This window comes from Giraffa tippelskirchi, chromosome 10 (genome assembly GCF_054371585.1).
Source record: "Giraffa tippelskirchi isolate mGirTip1 chromosome 10, T2T-mGirTip1v1.2.pri, whole genome shotgun sequence".
Lineage (NCBI taxonomy): Eukaryota > Metazoa > Chordata > Mammalia > Artiodactyla > Giraffidae > Giraffa > Giraffa tippelskirchi.
The window spans coordinates 154,444,407-154,460,218 of NC_137284.1; the positions used below are offsets into that span (position 1 = coordinate 154,444,407).

At 43.1% G+C, this 15,812-nt stretch overlaps 1 protein-coding gene across 12 annotated transcripts in view; it reads left to right on the forward strand.

Annotated features, from left to right (window-relative positions):
* CUL1 (cullin 1) overlaps positions 1-15,812 on the forward strand; it is an 89,539-nt gene that overhangs the window by 59,491 nt on the left and 14,236 nt on the right. For all 12 annotated transcript variants that reach the window (XR_014067720.1, XM_081537204.1, XM_081537205.1 and 9 more), the window contains 5 exons: positions 1,971-2,021; positions 2,234-2,324; positions 3,094-3,257; positions 6,661-6,823; positions 7,707-7,837. Coding sequence is in view for 11 of the 12 variants with exons in the window: in XM_081537204.1 (XP_081393330.1) it covers positions 1,971-2,021; positions 2,234-2,324; positions 3,094-3,257; positions 6,661-6,823; positions 7,707-7,837 (600 nt within the window). In the remaining variant the exon portion in view is untranslated. The remainder of the gene's footprint in view (positions 1-1,970; positions 2,022-2,233; positions 2,325-3,093; positions 3,258-6,660; positions 6,824-7,706; positions 7,838-15,812) is intronic.

The following is a 15,812-nucleotide window of genomic DNA, read 5'->3' on the forward strand; positions in this document are numbered from 1 at the left end:
TTACAAGCTTAATTAAAAGAAAAACATAATTACCATAGATGTATAACAAATTTTTGTAGCTCATTTATGTAGCTCAGTTTCTATACCAAACTGTTAACTGCTTTTTAATAGTATTTTGTTACATAGCTTTAACAAACCTTTCTAGGTTTAGTGTTGATTTAAGCCTCCTGTAGTTGACCTTTTCCATTAAAAATCACTTCTTGAGACTGAGAGTTGTCTGTGGGAATCAGCATGATTTTGATTTCCCCCTGACCGAAAGCACCATATATACACCCTATAGTAGTGTCACAGGCTCCTACAAATATTACGGTCTTTAACCGTTTTGTATACTGTTTTCAAAATGTGACTGCTTTTTTTTTTTTTTAACTTTCAAAATTCATAGTTTCTACATCCTTAAATGCTGTAGTTGGTTTGGAAGTACACTCTGCAGCCACAGTTCTTAGCAAAGGCCAGTCGACACCCCTGTCTGGAAACAGTATTTCTTCTGCATGCTCTTCCATGAGGCTGTTGAATTCACAGTTCAAGTACCAGTTGACGCGTGCAACGGTTCCTACACAGGGATCTCTTGTTGCATTTTCCAGAATCTCCAGGAGATGGGGATGCTTTGTCATGAATTATAAAGTTTTCCTTTTTTCCTAATAATTGTTTCTTTCTCTTCAGTTACAGAAGGTTGTCGGTTTCCTTTCAAGTCAACCAGAGGACATAAATTAATTTCATTATCCACATATTGAAGTGAGGCAGCAAGACTTTCCCCCTGATTCTGTCCCTCTGAACTTCCTCTGGCTTACCTTTGGTCCTGCTCTCTTAATCCTGCCTTTCTTCCTTCAAAGCGATCAGTTATCCAGAGTTAAATCGCATCTGTCTTATGCTGTCTCAAGTTAGAAAAATGTTTGGAAAAAGTTATTTTTGAAGGTGTAGTAGTATCTTCACTAGAAGTTGATGGCCGCACACGGCGCGTTCCCCGCCTCCCTCCTGCACCGAGGAGGCCGGGGGAGTTGGAACAGAGGGTGTGCACCTGGAGAGTTACTTCCCAAACCAGGCCTCCCAGGGGGCCTTTCTCCTGAGAAACTGAGACTCTTCCCTTCCCAGCATCTTCTTTGACAGAATAGTTCCTAATTCTGAAATCACCTTTTTATTCTAATAGAAGACTTGGGTATACGTTGTTCATATCTTATTAAAGATACATTCTCTTAAATACTGCTTTCATGCTGCCCTTTTTTTGGTATAAATTTTTCATTTTGTAAATGAAATTTACATAGAATCTTTTCAGAACTGTATGTATAAACCTAGTTTTATCTGTGGTTAAATTTGGGAAAAAATAAGACTGATAGCATTTATATAAGTTTCTCAGCAGTTTTTGGGTATTAAATTCCCCTAAGTTTGAATTTAACTGAATAATACCTCTCTCAACAGTTTAAAAGCCATATATGAATTACATTTCCCTTTTCATGGGGAGAGCATTTTATAGTAATCTTATAACGTACCCTCTATGAGAAGTTCCAAAAAACTTTTTTTTAAAATGCATCATATGCACACACATAAGTAAAATGGGAAATTTTAATACTTTATGTATAATAAAGGTTTCCTAGGTGGCACAGTGGTAAAGAATCCGCCTGCCAATGCAGGAGACGCAAGAGACTCAGGTTTGACTCCTGGGTCGAGAAGACCCTCTGGAGTAGAAAGTGGCAAACCCATTTCAGTATTCTTGCCTGGAAGATTCTTAGGCAGAGGAGCCTGGCAGGCTACAGTCCATGGGGTCGCAAAGAGTCGGACACAACTGAGCACGCAAGGAAAAAGAGAAGTTTTTAACTCAAGAGAATGGCTCTCTGATTTCATCGTAATTTTTTACCAAGTTTATAATTAAAAATATTGATATATATAATCTGGGATTTGGGCCGTCTCCTACAGCTTTGAGGAAAACATAGTAAAAGTATAGCCGTTTAATACTGTTCCTTTTCCTTTTCATCCAGCTTGCATTGGTGACGTGGAGAGACTGTCTTTTCAGGCCACTGAATAAACAGGTACCTACTTGTGTGTGTCATGTTTTCCTTTTAAAACCCCTTCCAGGTGTCACACCTTAGCCATTGTCTTTCTCACGCCCTCAGAATGGCCTCAGAGTACCTCTCATCTTGCCTCTGACAGATTTAAATGTTTACGAGCTATGTAGTAACATAATACTGATGTATACCATAGTCTGTAATCTACATGTCTCTTTCCTATATCTGTTCTAAAGGTAACAAATGCTGTTTTAAAACTTATTGAAAAAGAAAGAAATGGTGAAACTATCAATACAAGACTGATAAGTGGAGTTGTACAGTCTTATGGTAAGCAGTTTCCCTTTACTTTAGTGAAGGTTTTGTACTTTAGTGAAAGTTTTGATATCAGTGGCAATGATAACAGTGATGCAACAGATTTGTTTTCAAATAGTATTATCAAGAATATGTTAGCATTTATCGACGTACTCATAATTCTCTTTGTAGTCAGTGTGATTATGTTTGGCTTTACCCATTATAGAGATTGTTTATCTTCATGCCTTAAGGAAATTTTGATGGACTAGACATTTGACATTTGAATTATTTTATTTTCTGGTTTCACACTGAATTATTGGATCTATATACCTGTATAGACTGACAACTAAGCACTTATCTATGCTTAAGAGTGTCATTAATGGAGCTGAATGATAACCAGAAATCTGTATCTTCTTGAACAACTGCCATTGAGAAGCCAGTAAAGTAACACAGTGTTCTAAAACTTAAGTAATGTTGTATTTCTTTGAAAGTTTACAATTAAGCATTCTTTTTATTTTTAAGCTTTAGAAATAGTAAGATGCTCTCTTAATGAACTTCATGAGAACTTTGAAGTATGCCTGGCTGTCGGTCAGAATCACTTGCCTTTGTGTGTCTTGGATTTTTTTCTTTCATTCAAAATGTACTTAACTACCAGAAAATAACAGATTTGCCTTTTGCCCTGCTATTTTATTCTTACATGTTAAGCATAACTTAAACTGAAAGCTATACCTAAAGTAAAATATATATATTCCTTAAAATATAACCGAAAATGAGGCCGTTGAAACATAGTTCCTGTTTTCTCCAGTGGAGCTGGGACTGAATGAAGATGATGCCTTTGCAAAGGGCCCTACGCTAACAGTGTACAAAGAAGCCTTCGAATCTCAGTTTCTGGCTGACACAGAGAGGTTTTATACCAGAGAGAGTACCGAATTCTTGCAGCAGAACCCGGTTACTGAGTACATGAAAAAGGTAAGCTTAAACAGACTTAAAGTGGACATAAGGTAAAAGTTACCGCTGCTCAAATAAATTACTCTTTTTATTCTTGTATATGCAGCTTCCTTCAAAGTCATTTCTTGGGCACTGGTATCCGGTAGTGTTTGTAGCAGGTGCAAATGGTTTCTCCCAGTTCACTAAGGAGCTTGTATAAATTAATTTAATAATCGTGGCTCATGTTCTCCGTACTGTGTGGAGGATGTAACTGTTACAGCTGAATGACGTACGTGTTTTGAACACTCTCCTAGAATGTATATGTGTATCTAATGGCAGCCATGGTGTTACATCAATGAAAACATAGTATTTAAGAAACGAATTTTTATCTGCAAACTTTAAGCTTTTTACATTTTTGCTTCTGAGATATCTTCTAAAAACCTATGTAACACAACCTTCCAGTGTGTATTAGAGGAGAAGTCCTTCTGAAAGAACAGGATCGAAATCTTAGATGAGAAGATTGGGGATTGGTCTCTGCATCATAAATCTTCTACATTAAGTGATGTCACAGTGCAGTTCTGCAGGAATTATTCTAATTTTCCTTCTCAGAAATACCGTTGTCCCAGACTTAAGCTCAGAGGAGTGACCTCAGTCAGCGGTCAGTAGACTTTCTGTGAAGGGCCAGATGGTAAATACTTTAGACCTTGTGCACATGTGGTCTCGTTTGCAACTGTTCAGCTCTGCATTGTTGCACAAACGCAGCCGTGGCAACATCTAAACTGTATTCCAGTACAAGTTCCTTCCAGCAGAATTTTGCCCCCAGGCAATAGTTTGCCAACCCCTGACCTAGACGGGCAAGGAGACTTCCAGGGGGTCTGGGGCTGTGTGTCTGACACCCGCTTTTCCCTTTATTCTCTGTTCACTTGGAGAGCAGAGTCACTTTCTCCATGTGCTGAGACCAAAAATCAAGGAGAGCCGCAGCTCTCCTGTCTAACCACCTCGAGAAAGTCCTCCTCAATTTGTCCATGATGTTCCTAGTACATTTTCCCGTAAGAGATAGTAATTATAAGTGGGCCTTGCAAGTCTGAAGTTGAAAGTCCTTGACAGACAAATATATGATCCTTCAAAACCTAACAGAAGTGGAACCCCGCAGAACTATTACACTTGGGAAAGCGATAGTTCTTTGTGTATTTACAAGTTAAATTAGCTTTTATGTGCCAGTCTGCAAGCTAACCAGCTTATTGAGAGTTGGAACGGCTGCCTGACCAATCAATTTTAAATCTAAGCACTGATTTTTACAGTGTAGTTTTCATAAACACATCTTTTATTGAACTGTACTATATATGGTGAGTCTTTTTAAACTGTATATGTTTTTTAAAAGTGTGGCCTTTTATCAGGGTACAAATCCACAAGTGTGGTTCAGGCCTTTTCATTTCATGGACTTCTTAGTGAATTGCAGTTATCTGCTGTCCACACTGAGGAAGGTGGTAGTGCTTTGGTGCATGGAAAGCTGCTTTATAGACCTATGGTTTCAACCCAGTCTGAGCCCTGCCTTCAAGGGAGAGTGTGCTACCTGCATCCTGGCTATCTTAGATGGGGCTTCTTGGGTTAAAGGTTTGGCCCAAATCTGGTTGGGTCTTAGCAAATGTGACAGCCATTCCATTTGAAAAATCCATCATGTAGAGATTCTGTGGGCTTAAAATTGGAATTTAACCATCTGAACAATACTGCTGTTACCACTAGCTGTAGACTTGCATCTCAAACTGGGCTGTGTGTCTAATTGAAAATCCCCACTCCACCATTTACTAGGGGTGACTTTAACCACCATTTACTAGGGGGTTAAAGTCAGGTTAAAGTCTGTTCCTCAGTTTCCTCATCTGTAAAATGGGGATACTTTATCATCAACATCATCATTATTATGTATTATTTGATGTTTGGCCATGAGTATGCATCAGAACCTTCAGTGTATGCCTGATAATATACAGGAAAAAATATGGAACATTTTATTCAATAACTTGAGAAATTGTGTTTATATTCGAATACTCTATTAGGAAGTAAAACACAAAACTCATGAATAGTATTGAGATAAAACATCAACTTTCAAGAACTACTCTCCTTTTAGCAGCCAGCTTGGGCTAGATGTACAGATTCTCTGGGGTCTGTGTTCCTTTTCCTTGAGTTGTCCTCCAGAGGAAACCGTTGAGAGTCTCTGGCTTCCCTTCTGCTGATGGCATCAACGAGTGAGCAAGCCTCAGCCGCGTTAGCCTCAGCGTGTCTCACTGTCCCATGTAATTGAGTCTGTGGTGAGCCTTGAAAAAATAGTTGACCTTTCTAGGTTTCTAATGTCATTTTTTTTTAAGTTTTAAAAACAAAATATATGTTATGAATTTTCTTACTGCTTTTTGATCCATTTTTTCATTTTGTTTTTCCTGTATACTGATCCTAATAGAATTAATAGAGACAGTCTTTGTTTGCTTAATTTTATTTAGTCCTTTTAAATTTGAACTCTGATATAATTATCTGCCAAGTACAATGGTGATCACGAGCTTATTTACCGTCAAATCAACAAAGAATGTTAATCACTGTCCCTCCTAAAACCTAGTGACTTCATACCCAGGACTTTGGGTTTTTTGGTTTCCCCGGTGATGACACTTGACTATAGTCTGTGAAATGTGGAGAACAGCATTATGTCTGAAAAAAACCAATGTACATACCTTAATTTGAAAACACTTGATTGCTGAATGATGCCAAAACAATTACAATAGCAACATCAAAGATCACTGACTAAAGGTCAGCTTAACAAGTAATAATAATGAAAAAAGTTTAAATATTTTGAGAATAACTGAAATGTGGCACAGACACACAAAGTGAGCAAATGCTCTTGGAAAAATGGTGCTGATAGTCTTGCACAACTCAGAATCACCACAAACCTTCAGTTCCTGTTTAAAAAAACAAAAACAAGTACCAAAACAATAAAAGGAGGTTGGCCTGTGGACAGTAGTACCCCCTTATTCACGGTTTCAGTCACCCACAGTCAGCCTCTCTCTGACAATATTGAATGAAAAGTTTCAGAAATCAGCAGTCTATAAGTTTTAAATTGCGGAGTATCGATAAGGGTATTACCCCCAAAACGTGTGAAACAGCACGTATCTGTGGGAAGATTGATGTAAAGACATTTGGATGGTTAATCATGATAACCTCGTTGAAGTCATTTGAAGAGGACTTGGAAACAAAAATATAGGTTACAGAGGAAGTGGTACACACCAGGGACCAGTCAATTGTGGTTAGCATTCCCCCCGCCTCCCCACCCCAATTCAAAGGACCCCTTCTCTTCTCTTGTTTTCTTCCTCATGTTAGGTAGGGTAGGATTGTGAGTTGAATTTGTCGTTATTTTTGTTTTAAAAAGACACAAGTCCAAACCGTTGACCTGAGTTCACTCCCGCAGGCGGAGGCTCGTCTGCTGGAGGAGCAGCGGAGGGTCCAGGTGTACCTTCATGAGAGCACGCAGGACGAGCTCGCCAGGAAGTGCGAGCAGGTGCTCATCGAGAAACACCTGGAGATCTTCCACACGGAGTTCCAGAACCTGCTGGACGCCGACAAAAATGAAGGTGAGCTGCTGAGATTCAGAATGCATGGATGTTCATTATGATCTGTGATCGTGAAGTTGTGTGAAGGTCTAGACTCAGACTTAGCGTTACCAACACCAGCCATTCTTTAAGGGGGCTGTGTGTGTGTACCTTGTGGTGTATTGATCTCAGACTTCTGGTGTGTTTTGGGTGTGACTTTGAAGGAAGAGCATCTTTTCAGTTTGATTGGAAGTCTGGCTTGTTCCATACACTTTAGCCTTCAGTGATGCTACCACTGGTCTGTGCATGTCAGTGTGTGACTTTTGTGCTGAAAAGTCTTAGAGATGAGAAGGCTACTGTTTTGCAAAAGTGCTTCCCATACCCCTCCCTTGTTTTCCTGGGACATGTTAGGAGCTCAGTAGAAGATTGGTGTGTTTAGACGCAGGACTTTTCTTTGGTGCTCATAAATCAGCCATGTGCCATACATATATTAAGTGAAGAATGTGGGGGCCCTTTTGTGGCTGAGTTGTTTGAATAGTTGAGAAGGATATTCATAAATACTCCTTAAATTTATTCATTCTTGAAAATAATATTTGAGTGCCTGTTATATATTAGGCATAATCAGTTTCTCAATCTTGAAGCATCACCTGTAGTTCCTGTTCATCTTTTTTCTCTGTTATATCAGTGGTTTCTCCTGCAAGAGGGAAATATGCTTTCATAATCACATGACTTCACTGTTACTTTTGGTTAAATGTACATATGCTAAATATAAAGTATTTGAGTACAATTAAGTGCAATTGATTATTAGGTCTAAAAACACGGTGGTTTTATTTCACTGTACCTTTCATCTCTATAAATACATATTTAATGGGATGGATTTGCAAAGTTTGTTTCAATGCATAAAGGTGGCACCTTCTTCTTTCAGATTTGGGTCGCATGTATAATCTTGTATCTAGAATCCAAGATGGCCTGGGAGAATTGAAAAAACTCCTGGAGACACACATTCATAATCAGGGTCTTGCAGCAATTGAAAAGTGTGGAGAAGCTGCGTTAAATGTAAGTACTGTTCAACTGAACACCGGTCAGACATAACCCTTCCCGTGCGTGGACTGCAGGCGGGTGTCCTGTCTCCACCTACAGGTCCAGGGGGTAAGACTTTCACTGGACTCTCATAGAGGACCGTCTGTTGACTCTTTAAAGTAGGAGTTTCACAAGCGTCTTTGTTTAGTAAATATCTCCATAAATTCTCCTCTGGCACTTAGGCATTAAGGATGTTATTTCTTGATTTTTTTTTTTTTCCTTTCATTGTTTCTCAAAATTAACATTCCTTGCACTAGAAGAGAGAAGATGATTCCATAGAAAGAAGAGGCTAAAGCCTCCTGGAGACCTGGCTCTGGTACCGGGGGTCACAGGCTGCCCTAGGCAAGAACTGTGGTCTGAGTACTGCCCTCCAGTTGGAGACCTCAGGGCTGATTGCCCTGGAAAGGCCCTGAACTGTATGGCATTTCTCATACAACCCCCATCCCCACTGCCACCCCCACTCCAGGAGGTACCAGAATATTTCTGCTGGGTTTTCTATAATTGAGTTGTTGATTTTACATAGTAAAATAGTATCGCATGTTTCTGAGACAGGTAAATTGTCTTCAGGTTTGTCCCTATTGTGAGCTTTAATTTCGATAGTGTTTGGGACAGCTAATGGAGAAGAAAAGCTTCTAGAACACAGTTGGTTCTTCTGCCTGAGTCAGAAAACTTTTTGTCCCTGATTTTACTGTGTTTGGTGTAAAGTATTTTGAGTCTATTTTCCTATTAATCTTTGGGGGCTCCTTTTTCCACTTTTCATTACAGGGCTTACTGCATCACTTGTTGCCACATCTGTGGATTATCGGAGGGAAGAGTGTAAAGACACCTTAGCATTTTATACAATAATACACTTCACACTTAGCAGACGGCAGGGGCAGGCTTGTTGGTGGGTGCTGTGGAAGAGGTCTCCAGGGTTCAGAGTGAGGTCCCAGCATCGAGACACACAGATCCCAGGGACGGTCCATCCGGGCTCAGATCCAGCTCCACCGCTCACTGACTGCTGACCGCGTTGCTTACTCGCTTGTCCTGTCTGTGGCAGTTAGGAAGAAAGACTAATGATGGTGACCACCTTCTGGAGGTTTTGTGAATAAAGAATACTTAATGCTTGTAAGGGGCTTCTTACACGAAAGTACGCAGTGCTCAGCAGTGAGAATTGCAGTTTTTATCAGGTGTACAGTTCTGTTTAATTTTTTTAATTATGTAAAAATTATATGATGATTTTTCTTGTGTCCAAACTCTGAATATTCCTTGTTGAATTCAGAGTCTGACACACAGACACAGGTACACACACACACACGCATGTGTGCACGTACATGCAACTCAAAAGGGGCCACCTTGATGAAGATAAAACGTAAGGTTTTCCCAGTTGTTAATTCAACACCCAGTTTAGCTATAAGGCAGGGTAGCCATCCATTTGGCTGGAAAGCATGTTTTACTGCTAATAAATCTGATGTAGGCTGAAATTTTTACAGGTTTTAAGTTTGTAATGTGATTCAAATAGTATTTATGTGCTAGAAACATCAGAACGTCTTTAAGAATTTTCTGAAGGCATATTTTTCATAGTTAAATGGATTTGAGAATCACATGTGTTCCTGGGTAACCGGTGCCCAGGGAATTCCCCTTGTGGGGTCCCCCTCACTTCACCCAAAGAGAAACTGGCAGTTCTCCCCCCGTGAAGTGTGGCTGAAAGCCTGAACACACGTGCTGCTTTTAGACGCGCTGCGTCTTGTACCTGCTGCGCCCCCAGGCCGGGGGACACTCGAGAACAAGGCTGGGGATCAGGACTCCTCTCGGGACGAGGGCCTCAGGCCAAGGCAGCTCAGTGTGGACCAGCCCACCCGCCGTCACGTGAGATTCCAGCGGAGGATGAGAGCTGTCAGGCTTCAGAGGCTGGTGACTGAGGACAGGCGTGCCCAGCCACGCTGTCAGCATGCTGCACGGAGGCTCCTGGAGGACTTCAGAACCTTGTACACCAAGGAATCTTCAGAGATGGTTTTAAACTGCTTTTGAGCTGAACAGAGGATCAGATCATTGTTTTAATAGGCAGGTTTGTTTCATAGGCGAGTCACCCCACGTCTGGACTCTGGACAGAAAGGAGAGAGTGGGCGCCCAGGTCAGTCAGCACGTTCCATGTTATGCTTAGGTAGACGGGCCGGAGCCCGACACACGTGCTCAGTCGCTGGCAGTGTCGTGACGATTTGTAGGAGAATGGTCAGATACAGGAGGAGACTTGAGGGGAGCAGTCTTGAAGCAGAGCCCACAGCTTCAGGTTCGTTTACAAAGATCGAAGCCCACGGCGTGGCCGGCTGGGTTCTTGGTTTTATCTGCCACAGCACCCAGCTGCATGATGGTGGCTGGTGCTGTAACTCAAAGGGCCAACATATGCTGCAGAGAAAATTGAAGTTATTTTCATTCATTCCGCAAGGATCTGTGGCCCGGCTCTGAGCCCAGGGGTCCCCGTGTGAGGCACCTTGTCTCTGTTCTCTCCTCGGGTCTCACCTTGTCTTCTCAGACCTCCGTGCCCTCCTCCACCCTTAGCTCAGCGGGGCAGCTGTGGGTGAGGTGCCCCCGCCCTCCCCCTTCGCCCCTGGCAGCATTCGTCCCCTGAGATGGAGTCATTTCTTACTGAGTCTGGACCGGCCACGGGTCTTCACACCACCATACACGTGCTGGACTGAGACCTGCCTGGTTCTTCTCTCTGCCCAGATGTATGCCTTCTTTTTCCCCCGTCTATTAAACACCTTCATCTTCCGATACCCTCAAATGCCATTCCTCCCCCAAAGCCTTTCTCGGCTACCCCTTGGAAATAGCATCATGTTGGACTGTTTACATGGCGTTCACACTCCTTACGTTTCAGATGTCTCTGTAAGTGTCTCCTGCAGAGGTGGCTTTATCCACCGACGTGCCCTCAGCCCGGCACTGTGCCTCACACAGAACAGGGTCTCAGTACACATGGGTCTTTGTGATACTCCTCTCTGTTTCCAGCAGGATTCAGGGGCTTACACGGGACGTAAAAGGCAATAGGATAAAGGAAACAGAGCAGCAGAATGAGGGTTGGAAACAAGCGAAGCTGAGTCCAGAAGAGTGAATGGCGCTCAGAGTGTGCGCAGGGACGTGGTGAGGTCTGGTCTCTTGAGAGAGGTGGGTCACAGGTTTGCCTCCAGTGTTTCCATCAGTACAGAAAGCTTGCTGGAAAAGACGGTTGGCAGTACTGTGACGTACGGTCAGCTCCTTGATTCACAGTGATCATAAGGAGCGAGCCCTCAGCTCTGAGGAATGACTCTTAGCAGCATTCAAAACTGATAATACCTTTCCTAATGGCCCGTCTAAAATGAACACCAGCTGTGTGGAAAGTCATCCACATACAACGTAAAGACAAAGTAAAACTATATCAGGTCATTGGGTGGCTTTGTAATTTCCCCTGACACCAAAATTTTATAGCAGAATGAAGTTCAGGAAAAGAGTCAATACAGACTTGTAAGTACTTGCTAATGAATACTTGATGATACAGTTGGTTTCATGTTGAATTTTTAATTAGCACTCTGTTCTGCAGCAGTCCGGGTGCTATTGTTCTCTACAAAGAAGTCTTCATAAATCAGGTATAGAGAATGTTTCATTACTGTCTTTAGGGCAGAAATGGCAACAGATAAGCACAAAGTCCTCTTTGAAACTGCATCGTGACTGAGTGGCTTCAGTCTAACTGGACCTGAAATATAACCCAGCAAGAGTGGGCTTGTAGATACTTTGATGTCCAACGGGGCTGTCGGTCTAACAGTGGGAGTTGGGCTGCAGACCTGGACTGGGGCACAAAGTTGTCAACGTTTATTTGCAGGTTTGGGGAAAAAAAAAATGTTCTCTTGAGATGGAAAGGCATTTTCAGGAGCAGCCTAGGGCTGCTGGCTCCAGGATTGGGAGTGACTACTTGAAAGAGGAGCACTTAAAATGGAGAATTTGGAAGACAGACATAAAATCAGGGAGCTCTGACAAGCGTGTTTTTCAGTGTAAGACCAAGGAGTGAGTTTGAGGCCATATATCAGACTTGTGAAAAAAAGTTCTATGGTTTGAGTTGAGAAGTCGGCTTAGATGTAATTATAAGAACTGAACTGAGTACATACTTACCCCAGAATAAACAGAGTCACACGGTGCTGGGTGCTTCTGGCTGATGTAGGGTTAAGTGATATATCCAAGATTCCCTTTCTCTCTGGAGTAAAATTCCCAAATATAAGAACTTAGTCCTGACTCATCCTCCCTGTGGATCCACGCAGAGGCACACCTGCCCAGGAGCCTTGCGTGTGGAGTGTGCTGCAGCTTCGTGTGGTCCGGGGGAAGGCGCACTCAGCCTCAGGTCTCCCAGAGTCCGGAGCAGGTGGGAGACGGTCCTAGACCAGCACTGCTGAGCGTTGGGTGATGACTCATGGTGTCTGATTTTACTGTTTCTCAGTTTGAATATGTTGAAAATTTTCCATCATAAAACTTAAACAGAAAGACAGAAAAAAAGAAGTGTATTAGTTTTGATGCAGTTGATGTGGGAAAAGAGAGAGGGGACCAAGGAGCTGTTTTAGGATAAAAGGAAACAGTTTTTTACAGTAAGTCCAACTGACCATTTTTATCACAGAGAACTGATAACATGATGACAGTGCAGATTGGTCCAGAAAACATGCGGTTAAATTTGTCCTCTGTCTTGCCATGAGATGAAGAGAACAACCTTTTTTCCTGAAGAAAAAAAAATACACAAATAAATGTCCATTTTGAGTCTGTGATCAACAGGCTCTGAGGAGACTCACCATGTCCTTCGTGTAACCAAGAAGCTCCCTTCTCTCCTCCCCCTGTAGGGGGAAGCTTCAGTCCTTCCACAGGCAGACCCATCAGGGGAGCCTCCTCTTACCCAAATCGGACTTTATCCCCCACACTGAACTCAGTTCTGGCTTAGCCTTGCTATGCACCTGCCCGCCCTGAAGTGGCCGCGCCTGGTTCCTGGCCCAGTCAGATGAGACCATGAACTTCTCGGTCTTTGAGCTCAGGCCCGGCAAGGGGGGCAGCCTGAGCAGCACCCCACAAGGATGCTGACCGTCGTGTGAGGGGGGAGGCCTGCTGTCCAGGGTTCAGGGAGGTTCTCTGAGAAAATACTGGTGACGAATCCAAGGTTGGCAGCTGGGATCCCACACAGAGCCCCCAAGAGGTCTGCTGGGACAGGAAGAGGGGACGGGGTGCAGGTAAAACTGAGAGGGTGGCCTGGACTGGCCAGACCAGGGAGACCCCGAAGGCTAGGTCAGTGATACTCCTTAATTCCAAGGACAAGAGGAAACCAGGTTAAGCGGTATAATCCTGAAATTGACTGTGTTTTTCTTTCTTTTCTCCTTTTTTTTTTTTTTAAATAAAATTGCTACCATGTGGAAAATGGATTAAAAGGAAGAAGAATTGTTAGCATACCGGTTAGGTTTGTTAAGAGTGGTTCAGATAGAAATGACACGGCTGGTGATGGGGACGCAGAGAAGGAATGAGGCAGTTAGACTCTGTAATGGACAGAGTTCATGTCGGATGATTGTTGAAGGTGGACAGTGAATACAGGGGGCGAGTTTTACGGTTCTTTGTGATTTTGAATATATCTGAATCTTTTTTACAATAAAATGTGGACTGAAAAGAAATGTAAATAGAAGTGCAGAGAGCAGCAGGACCGGGGGGCGGGGGGAGGTGGCGGGGGCGGGGGGGTCAGGCCGGCTCTGACGCACACAGTTCAGGAATCTCCCTGCATCCACGGCAGGTTGTGTGAGCCAAGTGGGGACATCTGGTCTGGAGAGGAATGTGCCAGCCACAGGCAGAAAGATGCCAATCACGAAGGCGTTGGACGAGATCCCTCTGGGACCAGCCTGACCGGTGTCATGTTTCTTACATGCAGAGAATTCTTGTGTAGTAAGAGTAATCACACAGAGTACTAACTACTCCATTCATTTTTTTTAAAAAATCCAAAATTCGCATCTTCATGTTCTTAAAAAAGCATGCATTTCATCCAGCTGGCCTTTCCTCTGCCCTCACCTCTCTTGCTTTTGTGACGCTGCCATCCGAGGCCCTCGGAAACAGCTCCTGCACATCTCCATTTACCTCGGGGTTGCTAAATCACTCACCTTCTGAACGTTTTCTCCCCCACTTGACACTGCCGACGGCTCCTTCCTTACACTCCCTCCTCTGTGCTACTCCTGTGTGCCCCTGTCTCCATCTGCCCTTGGCAGGCTCCGAGGTGGCTTCTCTCTGGGTCTCAGATGCTAATGCGAGTCTCCAGGGCTCAGTGCCTTGACACGGTCTTCCCTTACGGGGTTCCATTCGCACCCTCGCTTCTTACCAGCCGCTGGCTGGGTCTTCTGTTAGCAGAAAGGACCTGGAATTGGAGTCTGAAGATTTCTGTTCCCTTAGAGAAGATCTGTCTTCCCATGGGGAATTCATACCTGGCTTTTCTTGGGACTTTTATGTTTCTTCCAAATCCTGGATCTGAGAAAAATCGGTCAAGGAATGAAGAAAACCGGGAAAAGCATGTAGTTCTCCTGCAAACATAATGGTCAGCATAGAGACTCTGCTGGTTCAGAGGACTCCATCGATGAGGGTCCAGAGCGAGGGCAGGGGTGCTGAGGCGGGGCCTCTGAGCTTCAGGCTGTCTCTGGGAACCAGGCTGAGGCAGAGGGGCAGTCCAGTGGGTCAGCCTTCCCTCCTGGGCAGTGCCCAGTTATAAATGTGTGTGTGTCCTTCTCTGCTCCTAAGAGGCAGTCATTCTTGCAAACGAAGTAAATATTAATCTGTTTATATTCATAATACACTTCGTATCAATCCTGTGAGTGATGTTCCAAGAAACAGCAAGGTTTGGAAGCAAATTAAGTCCTTAAATTGGCAGTTTTGATATGTGATTCTTTGTAATGCTGCTAATAATCTTACTATGTGATAGTGTTTGCTGGCATTTTCCAGTGTTTGGGTACTTGGAGGTTAAAGCTCTTGCTAGATACTGTAAAAGAACCAATGCCAAGAGAAAAACAGTATGAACGATGAGAAATAATTTGACATGAAGTTAGAAAACAATCTAAAATCTGAATCGGCAAAAGCGGTATCAATTCCAATGGCAAAATCAAAATTAAGTAGACAGTATTTTCATTGTTAAAAAAAAGAAAAGAAATGAGTTTATCTGAAATAAGACATCTGCCGACAGACCAGACAGGTACTTTTGGATACAGCTTTGGGAATCAGACCGTTAATACAGAATGCAAGAAACTTCTACACCTGGAATCGTTCTCCTGAAACTAAAAGCAGGATTGTACGATGGGACAGTTAATGCTGTGTGTGTGTGTTCTAAGTTTTCAGATAGAAAAAATTTTAAACATTAAATATATGTGGCATCTGCTTTCAGTATTTTAAGTGATTTTTATTGGCAGTTTTTTGTGTTAGGTTCCCTTTTAACATTTTATCAAATGTTTGCACGGTAGAGGCCACTTTACATGTCACTGAAATGAAAATCTTGTCACAGTACTTTTGTTCGTAATAATAGGCCTGGCATGTTTATTATATCTTTAACAGAAAACCTCTGAACCTCTTGGTATAACCCTATCACAGAAGAGTGATTTAATGGTGACCCAAAATCAAGTCAAGTGTCACAGAAATGCAGAATAATTGGAATTGGGGGAGTTCTGGTTTTTCATTCCTGTACCCAACGAGAAATGCCTGTCAGGAATTGGGGAGCGTTGGCAAACCATTGACGCCTCCTGTTAGTGACGTGCTGGCCGCGGAGCCTTGCGCTCGGGCCAAGCCCCCTGTCCGGCAGCACCGCCTGGGCTCCGCCTATCTGCCCAACTTCTCCCCGGGCCCTTTCCTCTCTCAGAGACCCTCAGGAGCAGGCTTCCCGCATCAGGCCTGACTCCGCTGGCCGGGTGCCCGCCCCTGACTTTGTTTCCTTGTCTCTAAGGGGGAGGCCGAC